Source organism: Patiria miniata, unplaced genomic scaffold (genome assembly GCF_015706575.1).
Source record: "Patiria miniata isolate m_02_andy unplaced genomic scaffold, ASM1570657v1 HiC_scaffold_16, whole genome shotgun sequence".
Lineage (NCBI taxonomy): Eukaryota > Metazoa > Echinodermata > Asteroidea > Valvatida > Asterinidae > Patiria > Patiria miniata.
This window is the reverse complement of record NW_024037054.1, coordinates 232,186-257,863: the sequence shown is the minus strand read 5'-3', so window position 1 is coordinate 257,863 and position 25,678 is coordinate 232,186. Positions and strand designations below refer to the sequence as shown.

Below are 25,678 nucleotides of genomic sequence, written 5' to 3'. Positions count from 1 at the left end.
ACAATGTGAGTGGTTTATTGTCATGTTTTAAGCAAGAACAATATGAAATCTGAGAAAATGATGCTTGGTGACTGAAAAAAAATACACCATTAGAATTTAACGGGTAGAAACCATTCATGTACATACACGTACATACATGTACATGCAGATGACATGATATGACTGAAAAAACATCGGACAATTTTTAAGGTTCAACTTATATTACTGCATATACTGGATGCCTGCCCAATGTTGCCTAAAACAATCAACATCCTGAATTCTCCGAAATCATTTTTTTTCGGGGCAAAAAAAAACAACGGCCAGAGCCTCAATCTTCTAGTTTCATTCCACATCAGATGGGGCCTGCTAGCCTGGATCCGCCATCATCCAAAGACAAAATCGTGTTATGCCCTCAATCCTGCAAAATCCTCCACTTACGCAAAGAGGATTTCGATGATTTGGGAATGTTAGGGTTAAACAAATGTTTGTCAAATAAGAGCATTTACATGTACCCTTGTGGAGTAAATTAAAGCGTCTTTGAGACAACTTGATTTTCATTAGCCTTTATTTTTGCACAAAATTATTCCTCTGTGAATCCACCTTTGAAAAGCTAAAAGTGTGAAAACAGGCCAGAGACTTCAAAACATTTAGATTGTTTTAGCCTTACATTTTTGATGCAGGAATGTATTTAGAATTTTATGCGAAGGTATAACCAAGTCTGATATTTTTTTGTGTTCTTTTATGGCTTTCAGTACATCCAGATGCCCATGTGGTGACTACTGCACAAACAGGAGGTTCTCAAAAGTAAGTCTGTGTTAGAAAATATATGATGGCATTTACTTGTGATGTTTTATTGAAGTACGTCCAAAGGTAATTTTTGCCATATCTTGAAGGCATCTTTTAATAAATGTTGAATCTTGTGTGATTTCACACTATTGTATTTGTTTACTTCTACAGCGTCAGTATGCGAATGTTGGTGTCTTTTTCGCAGAAAATAAAGGACATGGTCTCAAGAGTAAAAAGGACTTAAAACCGTAAGTAGACCTTGGATAATTTTAATTGTGAACTGTTTTTGCCCCTATTTACAGACTACAACCAAAGACAAAAGCTGTTTCTGCCTACCAATAAGTCCAATAGATTTCAGACCAAGTTTTTTTTAAGCTATTCCATGCATGAAATCAATTTAAAAGCACTCAAGTCAAAAAATAAAGTTAACCTTTGTTTACAACTTGGAAAAGAACTGAAGGTGGTAAACAATAATATGTATACAATTGACACAATAGGTGACATTTCATTTCGTAATGTAAGTTAGCCTACCAATTGCATTGCCATGTACTTTATGTGTTGAGGGCATTGTAGGCTAATTGGTATATTTTCTATTCAGTTCCCCTCATTCAGTATTGTAAACAAACAGGACATCTGTAGGTTACAGGTTGTAGACTGCTTTTTGTACAATTTTCAGCTGGGCTGAATATATTTCATTTGATTTTGAGTCGGTTTTATTAAAAGGGGGGGGGGGCATCAAATAGCTCTGTGAGTTCTCTTTAAAAAGCCAGAAAATCTAATTGCAATTACATATACTCAAACCACAGACCTCAATAAACTCAACTGCAAGTAAACAGATTGATACAAAGCACCTTGTGAGACAATTCTGTTGCTCTGTCATTTAGGAAAACTTGAATTTTTCTTTAGGATCAGCTGTTTACATGTAACTGTTTAATGAAGAACCCACACATGGACATCCATTAGAACTCGATAGCGGTAGAGTCTGTCCCAAACTGGCAGTTTCTACACTGTTTGCTTTCTTTCAACATAAATGTGACAATGAAGACATTGTGCATGAGTTTCCACTTTTTGCCTTGAGTTATGGTACTTAAAGTGTGCAAAGCTAACCCTAGTTGATATTGTGTTTTTTGCATTGTAACAGTCACGAGTTTGTGATGGAATACTGCGGGGAAGTGCTGAACTACTCTGAGTTCAAGTCACGTGTGAAACTATACAACAAGGATGAACAGTGCCATTTCTACTTCATGGCGCTCAAAGCAGATGAGGTAATGTTTTGTATATAAATGTCAATTGCAAGTTTAAACATGGTCATTCCATGTCAAATCACCCCCAACAGTTTAAACCCCACCCCCTTCAAATTAGTTCATTTGTAGTATGTGGGGTAATTTGGGCTGAAAAAGCTGAAATTTTTCGTTTTAGCGCAATCTTACCAACAGTTTTCGCACTGCTGCCCGCCATTTTTTGGCAGTTTTGGTCAAAATGGACGAGGCCACCAATTTTCTAATGACCATATCTTCATAACCTGTTGGCCAAATTGTTAATCTTGGTTTCTTTGGAAAGGTAACATCATAAGAAATCAAAATTAACCATTATTTTTATGTCTGTATGATGACCTTTATTTTGACCTTTTATTTGACCTTGTGGATCACGTGACCTTAAGACGAACTTGGATGAAAATTAAACCCCAACATGTTTTCTCAAAAATGTCAAAAATTTGGGGGTACAATATTTTTTGTTTGTAGGCCATCAGCCTGGGGGTTTTGTCGGTATCAATTGAGGGGAATAATGCTCATGGTGATTTTTGGCAAGGTATGCATTGCTGTAGTTGGAAAATATGTGATAGCATTGCAGCGGTAGCAGCTTTTTGGGTGCTATCACTTTTTTAAAACAATGACGGCCAAAACATGTTTGTTACCACGTATAAATAATCTGGTAACAAGCATATTGGCGGCCATTTTGAAAAATAAAAATTTAAAGTGATAACACAAAAAAAACTGCCACCGCTCACACTGCAAAACTATCACACATTTTCCAACTGTAGATGTGCATACCTTGTAAAAAATCGCCCTTGAGCATTGCTCCTTTTGATCATTTGATACTGGTGGCCCAATTTTTGGACCGAAAATGATAGCCTATTGGTTTCTAGCTCATCTCAAGGTTGGCATACTTGTTGCAAAATGTGATTTTCCTGCACTAGTGGATTTAAAGCAGGGATTTTTGTTGTCCCTGAAATGTGTTACATGTATAAACCAAACAAGAATTTGGTACAACCAATTTTTTAATATTTTGTTGAAAACATGTGGGGTATTATTTTGATCCAAGTTTGTCTCAATGTCATGTGATCCACAAGGTCGAATTCAAGGTCAAAAGGTCATCATACCGTAAATTATGAAAAATAATGGTAAATTTGGATTCCTTATGATGTTACCTTTTTAAAGCAACCAAGATCAACAAATTTGGCCCACGGGTGATGGAAATATGGTCATTTGAAAATGGGCAGCCACGTCCATTTTGGCTAAAATCACCAAATAATGGAAGGCAGTAGTGCCGAAAGGGTTGGTCTGATGATGCTTAAACTGAAGATTTCAGGTTTGCAGCCAAAATCACCCCATACACTAAATATGAACCAATTTGAAGAGGTGGTGTGTAACCCATTACGTGATTTGACATGGAATGATCTAACAATGTAATTGTTTGCGCTTTCATTTTCTCTTTAACATCTTGTGATTAATTTCGATTTTTCTTGCATTCATTTATCAGATAATCGATGCCACGATGAAAGGCAACATGTCTCGATTCATCAACCACAGCTGTGACCCCAACTGTGAAACTCAGAAGGTTGGTAGATATGTGGCTTGCTCCATTTAATAAAAATAAAGTCTGAAAGTGCACAGCGTTCTCCATGAGGGGTTTTAGAAGGGCTGCCTGCCCAGCCAAAATTTTATGCTGCCCCGCTAAAGTTTTGTCGCCCGTTTAAATTTTCACCACCCTGCTATTTTTTTCATTGGATTGGGTTGATTTTTTTCGATTAATTTCAGGTCACTATTTTCTTCCGTGTACAAAGTCAATGGCCATGGGGCATTGCAAAATCCAAGATGGCGGTGCCCAAAGAACGCAAAAGTGAAAAGAAAAGTTTAAATGACGGGTATAAGCTCTCCCAGCATTTGTTACAGCTTGGCACCGCCAGTTCCTTGATATCAACAGATTGGCAAGGATCTTGTGATCCAGGCCATACCAAATCCACTGAAGAATTTGGAACAACTTGGCTTGATTCCGTCGCGGCACTTGGCAATGGAGTTGCCTTTTCAGCTCATTCCATCTTTCTCCAAGGGATTGGCAGGTCGGGGCTTGGAGTTAGCTATCCATTACCTGCAAACTCCCTACTGCCCCACCCCCCCCCCCCCATTTCTCGGATGAAATCTGGGGTTGGGTCTGCCCGATATTCCTGCATAATCAAAGCAATATGCAGTGGTGCATTGTCCTGCTGAAATGGGAATTCTGGGCCGATAACAATGGGCAGAAAAGATCAGAATCAATTGAAACACCGTAAATGCCTCGACCAGCACTGCCTACAGGTCACCGACGCCTTGAGTCCTGATAAAGCCGAGGCAACCACAGACCATTATTCCCGAACCTTGTGCTTGCATAGAAAGTGCCACACAGTTTTTTTATTCCCCGAAGCCTCACTTCTCTCCACGGCAGGCATGAACATCTCTTTTTGGTGATCATTGACCTGACCTTTGAGTGGCAATGGGGGCTTACAGAAAGCATTCACGTGCAAATAACCATCCCTCATAAGGCCTGGGGATTCTAGTTTTATTTGTTATGAACGAGGACGATGATTTGACCACCTAAATATTCATTAAACGGCCCGGAAAAACAGCCCACTTTTCCCCTCATTGGTTTAAATGCCAGCGTAATGATATTCATGAGCTTATGAATATGTAATGAGGCAATGCAAGATGGCGGTTCAACGATGCATGAAGGAAAGGATGTTTAGTGTTGGAAAGTTGCATTTAACTGACTAAAATAACGACACAAGGCGCAGGTTTGGAAATGTATTGACCATCCATGATATCTTGAAGTCACGTTTCAAGTTGAAAATCACACAACTGGTGCAGAAATACTTTTGCAAGCCAGTGTATATATATGTGTACCGGTATGTACATATTTACATGTATGTGTAATATATTGTGTCTGCCGCCCTGCTCAAATTTAAGGCCATGGACTACTTTGAAAAAATTTATGTAATTTTCACCTTCTATTCACAAGTTATTTTTAGTTCAATAGAAATACCACAACATTTTGCTGTTCACAACTGATCATTTATCGATACGCATTGATGAATACCCTTTAAATGCAATGAACAAAAACTTGCAAAGGAAAACAGACAAAACTCACCATTCTCATTTCAGAAAAAGACTTGAAATAATGTTTCAGTCTTGACTCAATTAAAGGGAAAATACAACATTTGCAAACATCAAAAAATAAAACTACCAAATTATTTTGAAATACCTTGCTGGACTGTTAGTGAATGACAGTGTAAAGCATTCTGTAAAATCTTGGCATCTGGTATACTGTCATTTTCAAGAAAAGTGGTATTTTTGTATCAATTTCCAACGCTGATCGGCTGATCAGCGTTGGAAAAAACTGGCTTTTTTCAAATACTGGCCCCAATTGACCATCGCACTTGTTTGCAACGATTACAAACCTATGAACGGGTACGAGCCAGCTAGACTGGTTCCCTGACCTTACAATTCCCCAATGTATGTAAACTGCTCTGTTTCTTCTTATATGGAGTCAGGGAACCAGACTACAGGAAAATGATTGTTTTTTCTTGGTTTTTATAGCATTTTCGAACCCAAAACCTCAAAAAAGTCAGTGTAACTATATTTGCTATATATTTCCAACCCCCCAATTCCATCCATTTCTGAAAATTACAGCAAAAGCAAATGATGTATATTCCCTTTAAATCTCATTGGAATTGGAATGTCTGTGTGAAATCTCTAGTGCTCATTCAGCTGGATGATTGAAAGTATTTAGCATTCCATTGGACAGTTTTAAAGATGGGTTATTTTAGTGAATTGAGCATTACTTAGAGAAGCAAAGATCTGTTTCAATAATTCTGTTCAGTAAGTGTTTTCAACATTCTATAGGAGATTACCTCAAAGGAATGTTAAGTGTGGGTACTAACGGTATGCACAAAAGTGGTTTTATAAAACACGACGGGTTTTGAAGTGCAGAAGACTAGGAGGGTTAATCCTACCCAAAGGAACAAGGTAAACCCTGGTCTATTTGCAAATGATTGCATCAAAGGCTGAATTGTCCAACATGATTTATTTCTATTAGTGGACTGTCAATGGTCAACTTCGTGTTGGATTTTTCACCAAGAAGTGGATAGCAGCAGGAACAGAATTGACATTTGACTACCAGTTTGAGCAGTATGGGTAAGTACAATCAGCAGATAGCATTCATTATGTCCACTTTCTTCTTTGACAATCTCATCCCTCTAACCATACTTACAGTGTAAAATGTCTGTTATAACAACTTTCGTTTGTCAAGTTCAGATTGTCATTGTAAATTGCTTAGAAGTGGTTGAGGGAGCTTTGTTACACCTCATGAACCACATCAGTGAACATATTTTTGTTTGCCAGTGTTCATTTGGGAAGGTTTTTTCTAAAATACAGAGCATCAGTTAATGACAAGTTGGGACAACACCGGAGAGTGGTCTTGGGTCGGTTTTATGGGGTTACTTAATACTTATCAGAAAAGGGATAACTTAACCAGGTATAGTAGTAACAAGGTGACAAAACATAACCTACACACCATACGATGTCAGCTTCAGTGACGTGTTAATGTTGAGCATGTCAACAGACATTGCATAATGGTGGATTTATGCATGCTGTATCCAAAAAAAAAAAATGTTGCAGTATTTCCAACAATGTGATTTCAGACAAACGTTTCAGTCATAAATTTATCATGTGTGTGAATTACGTTTCATATGTCAAGAATTGTTTTCCGTTTAGAACCTTTAAAGCCCAACAATTAGACACAACGTGCTCTCTACATTAAATTTCAAACATCTGATCAAGGTGACTACATGTACATGAAGCGTTATATAATTAACAGTTGTTGACTGCTGTGATGTGGGATATGACGTCTTGAACATCGGCGGGGCGTATAGCATCCCAGGCGAAGCTGAGGCTGCTATATGCCCCGAGTGTCTTGGATTCTTTGGATTTTGAAGTAAAAATCCCGAAAACAAACAGCAGTAAACACAACAATCATGACAATCTAACGGCAACTCACATGCATATCGCGTGCTCGAAACAGCTGATCGTCTGCTAGTTGGCTGCTCCCACTCATATGTGAAAACTTGGTGAAAATAGCGTGGGTACCAACGATACAAGCGTTTCACACCGTACGTATCGTACGTACAAAGCTTGTGGGATATCACATGTGTAATATCCCACAAGGAGTGTGCTGTGACTTTTTATAAACTTAACAAAATGACTTGTTGTTGGTTTGACCTCTGTGAACAGTGAGAATGCTCAGAAGTGTCTGTGTGGTTCTGCAAATTGCCGTGGCTTCATTGGCAAGCCCAAACGAACAACTAAAGCAGCAACTGGCAAGGACTTGACACCTAAGAGGAAAGAAAGTTTGGATCGCAGACGTAAGGAAAGCTTTGAAGATGCCTCGGTAAGTTGCTTGTAATAGAGTAATGCTAGTGCAGAAAGTTTCATTTGTAGAAGCATTGCAAATTTCAGTTTTCAATGGACCTAGATCTCTTGTTTGGCTAGTAGAAGTGGGCAAGCCTTTCATGGGACATTTTGGTTACAAGTTATAATGTAGTGTTCAATGTCAAATAGTATTTTTATATTCAAGAGTATCCATTTTCCTTTCTAAATTTTGAATAGGATTTTGACTTGACACTTCCTGGTTAATTAGTGGCAGTTGCCTTTAAGAGAGACAAGTGTTTTTTTGCCTTCTAACACCCATTTGGGGGAGGGAACATTCTGCACCCCCAAATTTTCAGTTCCTTGAAAACTTGTGAACGTGTGAATACATCCTTGCTGGACAGATCTGTGTACCCTAAGTCCAGTGGAAAAACTATTCCTGTAACTTTTATTCACAATTGACACTACAGCCTGTGAATATGTAATTTTCCTGTACATGTATGGTCAGTGTCAATGTCAGTGATTTATGGCTGCCTGTGTTTGAACATTTTGCAAGTATGTTAGGTCAGAATGTTGTGCAAATTTGTGTATAAATACATGCAATACTGTTTCCCAACAAAGTCATGAAGACTTTGCATTAAAAACAGTGGAGGTCATATTTTTAAACAAATACAGGGAAAAGATATCTTTTTTTGGGGGGGGGGGGCTTTGTTTCAATAAGTTCTTGTTGACATTACCATGGATTTGTTTTCTCTTTTACTATTTGTTCATTGTCCATATTGTAGTTGGATGATGAGATTGAGCAGCTATGCTATGAACTGGATGGAAGAGGCCTGAGGACCAATGATCAAACATTAACGCTTGCTAGACACATGGTGCTGGCTGAAACAACACCACTTAGACTACAACTTCTCAAGATATTAGAGGTAATGTCATGTTGTCATCTAAGCTCCTCTTAGCTCCTCTAAGCTCCTTTAAGGTCAGCTTAGGCTATTACCATAATGAGCACCACCCTCCAAACCTCGCATGGATGATTAGACCAAGGCTGGATTCAAATGATTTTCATAAAATAGTGGCCGCATGAGGTCGCTGTATTTTTAATGCACTGCATAGCGAGGATATGCCGCCAATCGTTTACTGCGTACGGACCAGTAATGACGAACGCCTTGACTAAGGCTGATTTTATACAGATACATTTATTTATACAGATTACATCAAATTAAATATGTATCTTATTGTTAAAATCGACCCATGTTGAGTTATTGAATTATTAGTTCTTTCGGGGTAGGCTGGCTCCCGCCCCACAATCAGTGTCAATAATGTATGGACTGGGAGCCAGTCCATTTGCAAAGCATATCTGGTTGTGCCCAAAACAAAGACTTTTTTTCGGAGGGATGCAGGAAAAGAAAACGAGGAGTTTCTTTGGTTGAACTTAATCATACAAGTTGAAGATATGTTCAGAGAAAAACAATTTAATTTGTTGAAGAGCACCAGGAATGCAACTTGAGGTTTGAACTACAACATATCCAAGCATAAGTGAGTGACTTTCATTGTCTGTCCTTTGAATCTTTCCTCATGTAGGATACTTCAAATGAGACATGCTTAAAACACTTCCTGACTCATCATGGTTTGAAACTGTTATGGAGTTGGATGGTAGACATTGGGGATAAACCTGAGCTGGAGTTGAAAATGGAGGTACGTAATCACTCAGAGTTGTTATTTTCCATATTAATCCCTCAAGTTTTAAGATAAGATCTGCAAACTGTTGTAAGTAGAGCTAATTTATAGAAAGTGGATTGAAACATGAAATCAATAACCAGCAGATTTTAGCAGGAACTTCAGGAACTTGTCAAGACACATTCAGAGAGTGCTGATCTAATTTTACCATGTTCAGTTTGATGCTAGGCGTTGGCAATGGGATGACATATTGAAAAGTAGGTGGGGAAGGGCGTCAATTAAAATGGCTAATAAAAATATTAATCTGTGTTGATATGCACTGAGACCCACACAAACGCTTTCATGCTTTAAAAAAAAAATATCAAATTTAAGCCAACTTGGTGGCAAGATAACACCCTTTGAATTTATGTGCCCTAGCATACTGCCATTTTGGACATAACACGGTATTAAACTACATGTTGACATTCTACTTATTTCCACTACACATGCGAGTAGGGAAAAAGGTTTTATGGTGTACATTGCACTAAGTCCCATTTTGTGTTTGTGTGTGTGTGTGAATTTTTATTTAGATCCTCAACACCCTTGTGAAGTTACCCATACCACACAAGAATGCTTTGGAGGACAGCAAGATTTTCTCAATGGTAGAAAGATGGTCCAAGGTTCGACATATCTGTAAAGCAGACACTGAGGTCGAAGACTCCAGTGCTAGTGAGACTCCCTCTCGTTGTGCAACACCTGTCCCTGTCACGGTTGCCAGTCGCAGCACACCTACTGAGTTGGCTAAATTGACTGACAATCAGAATACTGAGAGTGATGGAGGTGTTGACAAGGCTAACCTCAAACAATCTGTTCTAGTTGAGATGACTGAGACTGCTTCAGCATCACCTGTACCGTGTGAGAAGAGTGCGAATGGAGATTCAGAGATTGATCAGAAAACTGAAGTTGATAGTAGTACTCCTAACATTGAGAATATGGATACATGTACATCGCACAGTGTCCTTAAATCACCTGTTTGTTCAGAATCTTCAAATGTGACCCAGTCTGAAATTGTTAGCCAGTCCGTGGAGTCTGTGGAGATGAAAGCTGTGGTTGCCAGCAATGACTTGAAGCCATTCAGTGTTCCAGCAGCACAACCAGACTCAGTCATCACATCAGTATCCAATCCAGATTCAGATACAATCACTGATGTTAAGGCCTCTTTTCCTGAAGACGACAAGGCATCACAGATAGTTGCTGACTCTGACACAATGACTGAAACCAGAAATACCTCATTAGACACACCTGTGGAGCCAGATGTTGTGGAAGAAGGAGAGCTGCCCGCTGAACAAGCCAATCTGAAGTCTGAAGTGAAGGAGACAAGATCAATCAGCTCTAAGCAGGATATTGGATCAGATTCGGATGTGGCAGATGCTGGTACTAAAGTTGATAAAACATCAGGAATTGCATCGATGGCTGGAAAGTTATTGGAATCTTGGAGTTCACTCAAGGTTTGTTTTGAGTTTTGCTAAATAAAACTGTGACTAAACCACCTATCAGTTTGGCCTCTCCTGGTATGCCCTAATGTTTTATTTTTGGATTTTGTGTACATTTTTGTCAAATCCTCATGGTGGAGATAAAACAATAAAAATTGTAATGCTTATATAATACTTTCCATCGCATCACAATCTCAAAGCGCTCTACAATCATTCCCTCATTCATCAGGCCACAAGACCACGCGGCAGCCGATATCAGCGTACATTCGGTCCTCTGCCCTTACAGGTACCCATTTATACTCCTGGGTGGACAGAGGCAATTGTGGTTAAGTGTCTTGCCCAAGGGCACAAACACCTTGATCCTGGCAGGGTTCGAACCCACTTACCATCGTACATAAGTCAAACACTGTAACCTGTGGATCATTGCATTCTACATATGAGATATGGGTCCTTTTTTTTTCATTTCCAATCAAAACATTTCTCCCGTACTTTGTTGCATGCAATGTGCTCCAGGGTAGGGCATTCTCTTGACACCCCTTAAAATGACACCCCTCAGGATTGAGGATTGGGCTCTGTAGTGATGTGGGGATGAATTCATGGGTGCATAACTGACTGTCTGAAAGGCCGTATTAGTTTTGTATAAAACATTTGACTGGCTGATATAAGCCAATTCTTTTTAAAAATAACTATCTCTTGATGAGCTTCAGAGCAACACGCACACAATGCTTTTCCTCCATCCATGTGCCTGAATCTATTTATTCAGAAATGTTAACATCTGTGAATACAAAAGAAATAAAAAAAACTGAACAATCCATGAGATGGCCAAGGAATAATGAAATTCTCAAAAGAGGAGGGGTTCAACTCCGTTGCATTTTGAGAAAAGATGGAGTCATAAAGATTTCAACACCTTTTTAATTTGTCTTTCCAGGAAATTTACAGGATACCTAAAAACAGAGATCGTGAACGAGATCGAGATTTCTCGGAGAGAGATCGAGATAGAGACCGGGATAGAGGTTATGATAGAGACAGACGATACAGCCGGGACAGGGAGCGTGACAGAGACTATGATAGAGACAGAGATAGAGACAGAGATAGACATCGTGATAGAGATAGCAGAAGAGAACGTAGTCGGGAACGTGACAGATACCGTGATAGAGACAAAGATAGGAAACGAAGCTGGGATAGGAGAGAAGACAGGAAGAGACGTAGTCGTTCAGCCAGCAAAGAAAAAGAGGAGAAAAACTCGACTCAGTCTACAGAGAAAAAAGATACAGACACTTCCAAAAGTACTCTTCCAAAACTTAGGAAGCCATGGAAGACTGAGACAGCAACTACAAACAAAGAAGGGCAAGTGAAACAGGCAAAGGCTGATAAACCAGGGCTGTCTAAAGAGGAAAGGAGGCAACGATTTGAAAAACAAGTGGAGCAAGCAGACATGGAGGAAGAGCTTCGCAAACAACAAGAAGAGGAATTCCTAAGTCAGCACCCGCATTTCATAGATGAGGAAGGACGGATTCAGTTTGTGGATGCAAATGGCTTTCCAATTCCACCTCCATTTGATGGGGATCATCCTATGATGCACATGATGCATCCTAATCAGGGAGTCCCAATGGAACATGGCGGTATGCTACCAGATGGAGTTTTCCCACACCACATGAACCCAAATGCTGGTTATAATGAGATGATGCCACATCCTCATGAGATGGTACCATTTGATGAGAATGGAATGCCCATACCAGTGCATGGACAGCCAATGTTTGAGAACATGCAGCCAGATATAGGCTTACCACAGGAGCCACTTATGCATCATCCACATGGATTGGAGGGTCCACCACATGTAATGCCTGCTGAGGGGATGCATGCCATGCCAGACCACGACCCTCAGGTTAGTCAAGTTGTTCCCATCAAGTAGTCTACAGCGTGTCCCAAAATACCCGCAACTTTTGTGTGCCAGGCTCTAGCCTCTGCCCGGAAACACGTACCGCCAAATTAAATTTAATTTATTCATGTTCAAATAAAGGCATGTCCAAAACGTGGAAAGGATGCAAACTTGTGTCACGCTTTTTGAATAGGTACATACGTGAATGACAAAATTGAACTTGATACAAAGAACAATAGTGTAAATTCATTTAAGGTGCAGTCTACGTGGATTGAACAGAATAGGAAAGACAGAATCATGAAAATAGTGAACCATTTTCACATTAGAAAAAATGCGCATGATTGATTTTCCTTGAAATCGGTTGAGTTTGTTTTGACGTACCTTTATTTGATCACAAACCATTTCAAAATCCTTTTGAAAATCAAAGCAATACTTATCTGGGATATGTTAAGATTCCAAGCTTTAAAATGTTATAAATATAATGGCGGTACATGTTTCGGAGGTGACGCAAAAAATGTTACGGGTATTTTGAGACTCGCTGTACATGCTTCCTTGAAATGAAATGTTGTTCGCTTATGATCTTATATTGTAAAGTATTTTTGGTAATGAGTGCATACATGCCAACTTTTCCAAAATTTGGCGTAATCATTACGAAAATACGAGCTATATTCCGAATTACGAATTTATTGCCCTTTATTACAAATTTCCTCAAAATCGTTTACATTGTCAATTTAATACCTTAAATTTATGAACCGAAACGCTGAAAAATTGGTTAGATATAAGCTGTGTCAAATTATTGGCTACGGCTTGCAATTGCACATGAGTCTTATGGGACGTGGCTGTAATTGCTACCAATGTCAAGCTGGAGCCAAGTCATTCTGACATGGATGTAACCGCCGGGCACCAGCCAGTTCGTGTAATACATGTGTGCAAACGACTTGGAACCAGCGTGTGTGTCATACACTCGCTTTTTAAGATGTCGCCCAAAGGATTGCCATGTGAGTCCCAAGTTTTCATCATGTTCGTAGTATTCACGAAAAGTTCTTTGGACTTAATGTGACATCATCATGACTTCCAAGACAACAAACAAGGGACTATTCTTAGTAACAAGTATTGAAAGGAGTTTGAGTTTATCACAACGTCAAGGAAAGATAAATCAGTATGCGTTTTGCAAGGTATGACGGCGGGATATTTCTATCGCGTACGGTGGCCCTAATGTAAAGGTACATGTATGTAAAAACATACAAACTCGAAACTCCAACATCGATAGCATGCATCTCAGAAAAATATGTGCATATGTTATTATTGTTACTATTTATTTGACTTCGACAAACAAATACAGACAGTTAAAAAATTAATTAAAAAAAATTAATTTTTGTTTTCCTCCACATATCCTATGGCCTATAGTACACTACAGATTAATCACTAAAAAAAAGGTATGCACATGTACAATATATACGTGATGTTAGTAAAGCTGGTACATACACTGTTAATGTACGCGCAGTTGAAAATGACCGTGCGGGTAAATTACTAATTTGGATTTTGAAAAGTTGGCAGTTATGTGAGTGTGTACACGTATGTAAGTGGTGGGATGATTTGGGATGTACAGTCACTAATGGGTAAACACATATTGTTTTATTGATTTGGTAGGGTTGGGAAACAAACCCATCTCAAGGCCATCCTCAACCTCATCCAGTACTACCACAGCCTCAGTTCAGGGTCCCTGCTCCCCCAGGCCCTCACCCTAGTCACATACCTGTAGTCCCTGCAGCACCTCGGCCAAATTATGTGGTACCTCAACAACCTCACTCTCAGCTTCAGCAGGTACAACCAGCTCCACAGATTGCAGCACAGCCGCATGTTATTCAGCAGCAGGTGGTACAACCACAGGTGGGCTTTGCTAATAGACTTGATTACATAGTGTAATGGAGTCACATCTGGCTCCATATCTGAATTTGAAGGTCACAATTAGCTAATTATAACAAATCTTGAAAATGGCTAGTCTAGGGCTGTGCCAAATATTTGATCATCCATCAAAAAGTGTACAGCACTGGCTGTTTTTTTTTTTTGGGGGGGGGGGTTCCGTTTCAAATATTCGAAAAATGTGAGCGGTCTCAAAGAGATGAAAAATGTCTATGGTATTGTTTTAATTGTGTAAATTGTTTAAGCTGTGTGATTATATTGTTTGTCAATTGCTACATTTCTGTCAAATGCCACTTTACATGAATGGTTTGAGAGCAGCTGTGAGGAAAATTAGCTCAAATTTCTTGTTTAAAATCTGTCGAATATCAGCCATTCTGCCACCTCGTAAAAATATATCAATACATACATGATCCTTTTTTTTTTTAAATAAGAGCTTTTTGTCAATTTTCAACAAGCAAAGGCATGCGCAGATCCTGATTGGCTGCCAGTTTAAGGCTGGAACAGGTAAAACTTGATCAGCGCATTTCGAATATTCCATCAAGTCCAAGTTAGAAAATTTGAATAGTAAGTTATTTGAAATGCACAGCACTAGGTTAGTCAGTGTTTGTTTCAGGTTCTTAATTTATGATAATCCATTAGCTAATATTCAAGTTGTTTGAGTTTATTGGTTCAAAGGAGGATTTTTAAGAGAATGCACCCATTTGGGCTTGAAAAACTAGAATATTACTGTTTTCGTGTACATGTAATTACACTGCAAAGGAATGTCGGGGCAACTGTGTGCAAGTCTGAAAGTAGCTTGGGACTTGTCACTATTAAAGGAATGTACAACATTTGCTTTTGCTGCAATTTTCAGAAATATATGAATTTGGAGGATCAGTATGTTATAAAAAATAACGTGTTCCACGTTTTGGGCTTGTAGTTGCTGAAAAAAACAAGAAAACCAATCATGTTCTTGTAGTCTGGTTCCCTGACCCCACTTAAGATGAATCAGAGCAATTTATAGACTTTGAGGAATTGTAAGGTCAGAGAATCAGTCTATTAATTAACCCTAACCCCCTAGGCCCTTGTTGCTTACAACCATCCTCAATCCTCCAAAATCCTCCAAAATTTTGCAACTCCGCCTAAATTTTTCAAAATTGTCAGACAGTCCTGCCTCAAAATGCATTCATCCTCAATCCTCCAAAATCCTCCTCATCCCAAAATTTTGCACTCGTGTTTAAATGAAGGATGACCAACGCCAAATCCTTCAAAATCATCAGACAGTCCTGCCTCAAAATGCATTCATCCTCAATCCTCCAAAATCCTCTTGTGCTTCAATCACCATTCATCCTCAATCCTCCAAAATCCTCATGTGCTTCAATCACCATTCATCCTCAATCCTCCAGAATCCTCATTTGATTCAATTACCATTCATCCTCAATCCTCTAGAATCCTCCAAAACCGCCAGGAGGATTTTGGAGGAGTGAGGTTGGTTAGGGTTAAGGCTTGTACCCCTTCACAGGTGTGTAATCAATTGCAAAGAAAATGCGGAATAACTAATAAGGCAAAATTAGAAGCAGTTAGTGAAAAAAATCCAGTTTTCTCCAACAGGCCAACCAGTGTTGGAAAAATACCATATTTTCTTGGAAATGTCAGCACACCAGGAGCCACGATTTTACAGGATGCTTTAAACTGTCATTCCCTACAATCCAGTAAAATGTTGTATCTTCCCTTAAATATGTGACACATGCATGCATTTTTTGTGGCGCCAGTATTATGTTGAGAGATTTGTTCAAAAGTCGATGGGATGATTAACTGCTGGAAAACATGCATAGGGTAAGGCACGCTTGATGTAAACAAACGGTTTAACAACATTTTCTCAGTAAATTAAAGTCGTTGTGTGAATTCTCTTTGACCCCTGACCTTTGAAGTATGGCTAGCAAACTGTATGAAACACTCAATTTTGGCAATCTTTGGACAAAAGTGAACCTTTAATTAATTAATTGCAAAGTAATAAACTCTAAATGCTTTAACAATTGACTTGTGATGTGGGCTATAACCATGGGCATCGCCAGGATTTGAAGGACTTTGTTGAGCTCAAAGTGTTTGATTTCAGATTGTATGATACTTGCTGGTATTACTGTATTAATGACTTTGTTGTTTTGACCACAGCCTCAGCCTACTGCCCCTGCACAAACGGTGACCTTTGTGACCCCTGATGGAATGCTTGTTACTCAGACCATTATGCCACTCAACACAGAAAGTAATGTCCAGACGAACATCCAACAGGTAGGACTAGGTTGTGGTGTTTATGATGTAAATCAAGGACACACATGTGCAACATCATCAATGAATCGAGGACAGGAACCAAATCGAGGACGACCTCGATTAGAAAACGTGTACAAAACCAATGAGAGCTGTTGCAAAAATGTAGAAAATTCTTGATTTACACCATCAACAAACGTGTCTGTGTTTGTAGATGTTACCAGTCATTGTGTAACACATGCCATGCCAAGGATGTACATGGATGTTGTAGATTTGTGTAACTGTGTCACTACAAACACAATGTTGTGAATGATGATTTCACAAAACTTACAGCAGCTGTTAGTCGGAGAGCTGACAGAGGTTGATTTAGAATATTGAGCACAAAAGGTTTGATGGTGCGTGTGGGTGGGTAGGGACATGTATGTCTGACCTTCAGAACCATGTGTTTGTGAAGGGGCACCACCTGAAGAACCCCCAAAATCGACTTTTAATTAGAATATCACACACAAGCACCATTTTGGCAGCTTCTTTATATCTGGCACTGAAGCTGGCGCATATTGAGATGTTCTCCAGCTGCAAGGATTGGCATATCCAGCCAAGATCCATATTTCGACCTTTGCGACCTAATTCTTGCAATGTCCAGATAGCCTTCTGTGTGTATCAAAAGACGGTCACTTGGTTTTTTTTCCTGTATGGTTCAAGGTCAGGCTGATCCACTTCTAGCCTTCTCTCTCTTGCCTTTGGTACAGATGTCTCAGGTAGCCTGGATGTTTCTGCATGCTTCAATGGCACCCCTTCGGTCTGATATGTACCCGTTGTGTTGTGCAAGGTACCTGCTCCAAAAGGCGTGTCGGCCAGCTCGTGGAAATTATCGAAGACCAGACCCATAGTCATGTTTGGCAATGGTCCCTCTGGACAAACAATCCTTTCTGTCTTGTATTGATTGTTCAACTGCTGTCTCGAGCTCCTCAATAGCCAACCTCGTCCCCAGGGTGTCAAGCAGTACGCTCCCACCACTACCTGCTCTCTCACTACCTGCTTCAGAGCCTTTCGGTATGCCCTGAATGACGATGTTGTTCCGATGATTTCTGTCGTTGATGTCATCAATGTGACCTTCGATGTGTCTGAACACATTGAGGTTGTACTCGATCTTTTTGTTGATCTGTGACTTCATTGATTCCAGTTTATCTTGAGTAAAAGTCACTGATTTTTAAAGATCAGTGATGTCAGCTGTATTCGAAGAAACCTGCTGTTTGATGTCTTCCAGCTTGATGTTTCAAGGGTTAATGAAATATAATTTTTTCCTATGCCCCATGTACATTTGTAAAGCATTTATCAATTTACTAATGCAGTGCTCATTCCAACAGATTCCAACAAAACACGCAGTTGGATATTGAAGGGTTGGGGTGGCTAGGCATTAATGCACAAACGTTTCTAGTGAGCAACTTTTGCAGTTCACCATTTGAACAGAAAACCCCATAACTGAAGAGTGCACTGCCTTGAATCACATCAAAGCAACCACGTCACCATGTCCTCAGTTGTCAGGAAAAGCATGTAACATTTGAAATGTTTAATGAAGTGCACTTTACAAAACAGTTTAAGTGAAGAGGGATGTCTCATTGTTTTCATGCATGAATTTCAGAAGAATGGCAAATTGGCTACTGGTTTATGAGCATCTCATAAACTCACTTTAAAGCGGTTAAGCATCCCGTTATTTTTCCCATTGTGCATGGCACAACTTTCACCACCTAAATGTATCGGTATTGTATGCTGTTTATTTGTTATCAGTGGTGAATTTTTGTTGATAGGGCAGTGTCGCCTTGTGCTCATGTACATGTTTGTCGAACCTTGATAAGAAGAACACTGTTAATACAAGGGCCTGCTTATAACAAGCAACATTTTAGGTACCAAGTTTTTGGTTTTCTTTGTTTTCCATTACTGTTAATACAAGGAACCTGTTATAACAAGGTAATTTGTAAAGTCCCAAGGACCTTGTTATTTGGTGTTTGAATGTACATGTGTATGTATACTGTCCATAATTGTTACCAGTAGTTATCTTTAGTTTGATTTTGTCCTCCATAGGCACAGCAAATTCAGCAGCACTTAAACCAAGGCATGCCTTCTCAAGGGATTCCATCCCCACCTTCCAAGCCTAAGACCCAACAGTTGCCTCCTAATTGGAGAACAGCAAGAGACCAGGAAGGCAAGGTCTACTACTATCATGCCATCACAAGGTGTGTTACCTAACTCAATTTGATGCCTGAGATGATGGTTAATCACTGGTGGAAATTAACGGCGACTCGCCGGCTGGAGGCCATACCACTGCAGGCACTAAAACAATAACCTTGCAGGACTATGGCCAATTTCAGTACTAGGCCATGCCCTCATTTGTTGCAACTATCCACCACATGTGTTTTCTTCAAACCATGTTTGAATGATACCATTGCTGGCTTGCCATGTACCAAGTTGTACTATAGTGCTAGCCAGCCACACTAGTATATCACATGCACATTGACCAGCTGGTACCCACCCAGTTTGGCAAGATGTCACTTGAATGTGAACTTGTATTGGAACCAGTTAAGCCTTATAACTTATCATGCCCAGGTATTGTATGTAATGCAGCATCTGTTCCGATGTAACAATACGTGAAACGAAATTGAGATTTATGAAACACATTTTTTTAAACACATGACAATTAAAGTCATTGTTATTTATTCACAAATGCCTGCTAGAAATGGGGCTTTCATTCACTTTTCGTTGAGGTAGTATGACGAAATGAAACAAATTTATGAATAAATTGTCAACAGGGGCCATCAGGGTCAGTTGTGGATTCCATTATGTATTGGACGCATTGTATTGGAAGCACAGTGATTGATGGATTTTGATGGACTTGGTCCAGTTCCTAGTAAAAGACGCTGGGGAATTTTTCCTGGAAATCCGGTTTTTGGGCCTTAAAAGTCAACCCACGTGAATCGTGTGAATCCGTTGAGAAAATGGGGGGGGGGGGTAGAATGTACTAACTAATTATGCCAAAAATTACTTACTCTGTAATTTGCGATGTACCGTAATTTTCGGAATATAGGCCGCGCGGAGTATAATCTGCAAATTAGAATTTTACGTTGGCGTATTAGCTGCACTGGCGTGTAAGCCGCACCGACCGCAGTGGTTTCAATGTTGTAAGCCCTCCAAATTCTAATGTCAAAATTCTCTGGACCAGTTCCATTTGCACTACGAAGACTATAAAAGGGCCACAAAAGTTGTATCAAAACATTTACGGTCGATAACTCGTTAAAGAAAAACAAAAGAAATTTACGGTGAGAAATAAACCCCGGGAATTGCTGCCGGCTGGCCCGGCCAGTCCCCGGCCTAAAACTTAGCGCATGGCCCGGCAGCCTGTGCCGGTGATCCCGAGCGGCAAATGATAACATTTTCCCGCAAGACTTGAGAGAGTATGCTACCCACCATGTGTCGTCTGACTGGAGCGCTACAAAACTTGCTTTGTGGCAACAGATGCTGATTTGTTTTGTCCTCAGAATAAATAGGTCCTTTTTTTACAACAAAACTTATCAAATTGTTGTGATTACTAACAAGTACTAACAATAAAAAAAATAAAGTTTTCGATCATACTTTTTTCAAAAACAGTCAACACGATGCATGCATGTTTATGGACGAATCCATTAATTTTGTAACGGGTGATTTAGCCTTTTTCTACATTTTTCATCGTTTCTTGAATACATTTCCAGGAAAAAAATTATATTGTGACGTTGAAAAACTGATTGTCCAATAATGAATCGTTTCGGACTCCATAAAAAGCATTAGTTGTCTTTTTTTTTGAAACAGCGGAAATATTGGTAATTATTGTTCTCAAGAAAGTACATTCCTTTATTACCACAAATGCATAGCTGCCAACTATTACGATTTTTACGTAATTATTACGAATTGTTTGTTAAATTACGAAAATACGATTTGCCACTAAGACATTACGAATTTCCCATTTTCTACCTAACGAAAAAAAAAATACTTATAAAGTATTGTTTTTGACCGAAAACTTCTGGCGAAATGTCGCGATAATGGATGGACTGGTGACAAGTCTAATAAGAATGCAGTCGAGCACCTGATAGACATCAATGCAGTGTGCGCAGTGGAGTACTTGAGGACCAGACTAAAAATATTTTTCAATGGTGTGTCGTTTGTGTGCATCTCGTGGATGTGTGGTTGTGTGTACTGTATGTGAGTACTTTTCAGTGACAATCGTGAGCACATTTGGTCGCTTATTGCCGGGATGAGACCCATCAGTGCCAGACTTTAATCATGGAATTTAATAAGAGTATGGTTGGAATAATTGGTAATAGAGTTTGAGTTTGTCACAACGTCCAGAAAAGATATATCAGCATGCGTTTGCAAGGTATGTTGGCGGGATATTTCTATTGCATACGGTGGCCCTAAATCATTGTGTGTAAAAACATGATACGAACTCGAAACTCCACATCGATAGCATGCATCTCCAAAAAAATATGCGCATGTTATTATTGTTATTATTTATTTGACTTCAACAAACAGATACAGACATTAAAACAAAATTAATTAAAAAAAAAAAAATATTTTTAATTTTTTTATTTATCTTTTGGCCTACAGTACATTATTATTCACAACAAGAAGGGTATGCACATGTATGTGTACATGTAAACCATGTACCTGTACTCGATGTTGGTAAAGCTTTTGATAAAACGAGCAGTTGAAAATGACCGCGCGGGTTGATTACTAATTAGGATTTTGAAAAGTTGGCAGCTATGCAAATGGTGTGTTCCACAAGTGTGCATATTGCATTGGGCATGCATGCAGCACAAAATAATGTCACATCGATGTGCCAACGAAGACAGCTATCACTCACGCACGGCAGGCCGCCGGCCGCACTTTTGGTACATGTACCGCTCGGTACCTTTTCGTGGGACGTGCTTTAATTGTTTGGTAATGACTTTCCGGTACCTCAAGTCTGGTAACGATTGATAATTCATTTCAGCAACAGTTTTTTTCTCATACCAGTACATTAAATCTCATTTTTATTCTTCAAGGCTCGGCGTATAAGCCGCCCTGTGTATAAGCCGCAGTAAACATTTTCATAGGCAAAATCAACGTATAAGCCGCGGCTTGCATTACGAAAATTACAGTACATGTCTGTATTGTATTATTATAAACGTAAAATAAATACGCTACTCACGGCTGGACATGAGTTCACTTGTCTTCAGGACCAGACTAAGTATTTTCTTCAATGGAATTTGCACCTCGTGTGTAGGGCTGCGAGGTTCCTGTACATGTGGTTTTTGCATTCCCTCGCATGCAATTGTCATTGCTTGAGAACGAGGTTTAAGCAGACTGGAGACAGGATCCCAGCTTTGTGCATGTACAAAGCCACTTGGCTACAGCCTGAAATTACACACGCGTCTATGGGAAGTGGCTGCATAGACACGAGTGTAATTGCAAGCCATAGGGGTCCCCCCACCAGCCCTGCAAGTATCAATCACTGATCAGTGGTATCAATGCACTTTGAGACTAATGGAGCATGCGGGTGTTGCGGTCGTTCTTGTGTGTGTGGGTGTGTTGGTTATTGTGTGCATACAGTTTACATTGTGGTGTGCGTACGTACGTTGTATGCTGGGCTCGATGCGAGCGCCGGGTTTCATGTAGTCTAGTTCCTACAAACGTATAATATGGTTTACATAGTTCACTTGTCTGAGGACCAGATGAAAATATATTTTCAGTGGCAAATGCACCTCGTGTACATTTTGGTCTGTGCAATACGGGTAGCGGCGTACCTGAGTGAGAGACAACATGTCGGTCTCGAAGTACCACCACATCCCTGATTTAAATATGTATGAGTTACCATATTATGATTCCCTGTATTGATTTTGTTTGCAGACAAACTCAATGGGACATGCCTAGCTGGGATGGTAATGCCCCTGTGCCTGGTGGTCCTGAGACAGACATGGACCTTGGCACTCCTACCTATGATGAGAAATCCAAGAAACGTACAACTACTGCTGCAGCAGATACATCCAGTGAGCTGGCAAAGAGATGCAAACTGCAATTCAGGTCTAAGGTCAGTATTTTATCATACACAAGCTTCTGAGTTTGACATTGAGCTACATTGTAAAACACACAGGGCACCGAGGTTTGAACTGAACAACCATGTTGCAGCATATCAATATTATTATCTAAAATACTGTCTTAAAAAACTAAGAGATGTACACAATTGTTTACATATAACTGATGTACATCTATATCCAGAAGATCAAACAATTACTGTCGCATTCTTCAGCAATATTTTCATTCTTAGATTTTGAAAATTATCACCCGCCATTTGACCATGGTCCTTTTTTCTGTATGGTTCTACATTTTTGGACCCCTCTAACATTTTTTGAAGGCTGTCAGGGGTCTGCACTGGTGTTTGGGTAAACGTCTCCCATATTGTAAAAACAAGTACCAAGTAGTACAACCCACGGTGACCGGGTAGCAGCGAGGCCGGGTAATGTGTGAAGACAGCTATACGGCACCGTCTGTGCACCCGGGCCGTACTGGTACCTCGAGAGTACAGAAAATGAAAAGAATGGGGCGTGATCTAAGATGCAAAAAGTATGCAAATTAGATGCATGCGCAACAGTGTTTGCAAAACCGGTCTTCGAATGCAAAGCTGTAATACTTGCAAAGGTGTAATACTTGACTTGTATGAATACAATATATGGCCGAGTACAGTGTCCATCCACCAACCCACCAACCAACCAACATCAGCTCAAGCCCAAAGCGTGTTTCACACCGCCGTGGGAAAAATGCAATTTCAAAAAATCTCTGACATCTGGTTTGAGCGGGAGGATTTGGGAGATCTTTAAGGGGCCATACAGAATAGTCAATGTTACAAATTTCGATCTTTATTGAAATGGTGGGTGGGTGGGTCAAAGGAAATAACTGAAAATCAAAATTCAGTTTTCAATTATAGTAATAGAGAAAAAAAAGAAGGAAAGGAACCAAAAATGCCCAGCGGCCTCTTCGAGATCGTCTGTCATGTCTGTGCTGTTCCGTTGTCATCGATAGCCGACCTCTGCCTGCACTGGCTGTTTTTATACACAGGCACGGCTGACGGGTTAAAACGTCAAGATTGCCTTGACTCGCCTCCGGGTGACGTCTAAATACGCTAATCCCTCATGCATTTTGTACACACACACAAAGTCTGTGAAGTCTGAGGAGGTGGACCATTTATTGATCTTGAAGTGGCCGTTGTGCACGGCCTATTGTTGAACAGTTAACGCTCTAGTTCACACCCCGGAGTATTGAAACATATGAGGTTTCGGCAAGAAATATCGTACAAAACTTTTCAAATAACTCTTGGGAATCAGTATTTGTGGCGTTTGGCTGTATGTCAGAAGTTGGCTGGAAAATTTTGCCTTTTGTGAAAATCAAAATTTTCAGCTAATCCCGGCGCAAATTCGGAGTGGGGCAAAACAATTTCGAAATTTTTAACATTGCCTATTCTGAATTTCCCCTAAGTTCATTAGGTACTGAGAAGTCTGAGATATTCTGTGTTTTTTTAGGGCAGAATATGTATATATGGGAAGTAGATACCCTAGGTAGTAATTTGCAGCACTGTATCACAATCATATGCCAAGATTTCCATGAGAATCTGCAAATGTCACACACAAATAATTGACGACATGACTGGACCGATCCAGTAAGCACCGCCCCATGGTGTTCTGATCAATCACAGCCGTCATCTATGTCCGACGTGCGTGCACTAAAGTCCGACATGCGTGCACGCGCGTATGATGCGCGCGGAAGGAAAATGCAGCGTGGCATTGGAGAGGAGCGTGTGTTAATTTGCCCACGTGCGCACTGGGCGGAGCTTACTGGATCGGTCCCTTCAGGGGGTCATTCCAAGGAGAAAACAGAGAGTTCAGACCTGCTGTGTGAAAGTTGATCTTTTGTTACCAAGACGTGATAATACACTTGATTTGTAACACAATCTGAGGTGACATGGAGATGATTCTTGACATATTCTACAATATATTTGTATTGGTGTCAACCTTTGTATTTCCAGATGTCTCATTACGTGATAAGCTGCTTGAACACTTATCGTAAACCAGATTGTAAGGTGGGAAGAATTACAAACACAGAGGACTTCAAACACTTGGCACGCAAGGTATGTACAAATCAATCAAGAGGTTTGGTGCTACTTTTGCTAAGATCTGGCTTTCTTAGAGTCTTACTGACTTGTGTCTGATATTTAATTATCCATCAAGTGTGAGTGGAATACGCAGTGTAGTGCATCTGTGTCCCATATGCCATGATGCTGCAGGCAGAGTGGTATATGGAACACAGACCCACTACATCTTTAGTGTTCCATGAGCCTGAGCAAACTTGACACACAGGAAAGATGGAACACGTACGCCGTGGTAATGTTTTAGGCGATATCTCATAACACCTGCATGCAGTAGGAAAACATGCGTATCATAGAAGAACATATGTTACGCACCTTGCAATAAGGACCGTGCAGTATGAGATAATCTGGTTCGTTAGTGACTTCATCCCACACGCGCATGCACCACTGATTATGCGCCTATCAATTGTTTCCCCCAAGTGGCCTCTGATTATGCGCCTATCTATTGTCCCCCCGCATCCGGCTGCCCCACCCAAGACGTGGGGATTGTCACTTTTGAAGTGACAAAATCCCCACCCCTCGGGCAAAATTTAAGTGACAATCCCCGACATACATACGTGGGACACACTAGTGATTGCCTTTCCCTGTAGTATGCTAATGGAAACAATGTTTTTCAGTGACCAAATATCCCCACCCTGGGGCATGAAAAACATGACCAAACCCCAACATCAAACCTTGGGGGGGGGGGGGGGGCATTTGATAGGCGCCTTACAAGTGCCCATTGGCTTAACACTTGAGTTGGAAAGATTCCCATACCTGGCCATCACTACTTTTTCCCTGCAGTGACCTATTAGCCATCAGAAAGTAAACATATCTCCTAAAAAGTCAAATTTAG

The 25,678-nt window shown here is 40.1% G+C and overlaps 1 protein-coding gene across 7 annotated transcripts in view; it reads left to right on the top strand.

The window, feature by feature from the left end:
• The window catches only part of LOC119722605, a 46,185-nt gene that overhangs the window by 16,949 nt on the left and 3,558 nt on the right, over nucleotides 1-25,678 (top strand). For all 7 annotated transcript variants that reach the window (XM_038192793.1, XM_038192791.1, XM_038192794.1 and 4 more), the window contains 15 exons: nucleotides 732-783; nucleotides 937-1,013; nucleotides 1,907-2,030; nucleotides 3,526-3,603; nucleotides 6,115-6,212; nucleotides 7,308-7,464; nucleotides 8,228-8,368; nucleotides 9,024-9,137; nucleotides 9,689-10,606; nucleotides 11,520-12,476; nucleotides 14,121-14,360; nucleotides 16,545-16,661; nucleotides 18,720-18,871; nucleotides 22,554-22,734; nucleotides 24,724-24,825. In XM_038192793.1, the coding sequence (XP_038048721.1) occupies nucleotides 732-783; nucleotides 937-1,013; nucleotides 1,907-2,030; nucleotides 3,526-3,603; nucleotides 6,115-6,212; nucleotides 7,308-7,464; nucleotides 8,228-8,368; nucleotides 9,024-9,137; nucleotides 9,689-10,606; nucleotides 11,520-12,476; nucleotides 14,121-14,360; nucleotides 16,545-16,661; nucleotides 18,720-18,871; nucleotides 22,554-22,734; nucleotides 24,724-24,825 (3,508 nt within the window). The remainder of the gene's footprint in view (nucleotides 1-731; nucleotides 784-936; nucleotides 1,014-1,906; nucleotides 2,031-3,525; nucleotides 3,604-6,114; nucleotides 6,213-7,307; nucleotides 7,465-8,227; nucleotides 8,369-9,023; nucleotides 9,138-9,688; nucleotides 10,607-11,519; nucleotides 12,477-14,120; nucleotides 14,361-16,544; nucleotides 16,662-18,719; nucleotides 18,872-22,553; nucleotides 22,735-24,723; nucleotides 24,826-25,678) is intronic.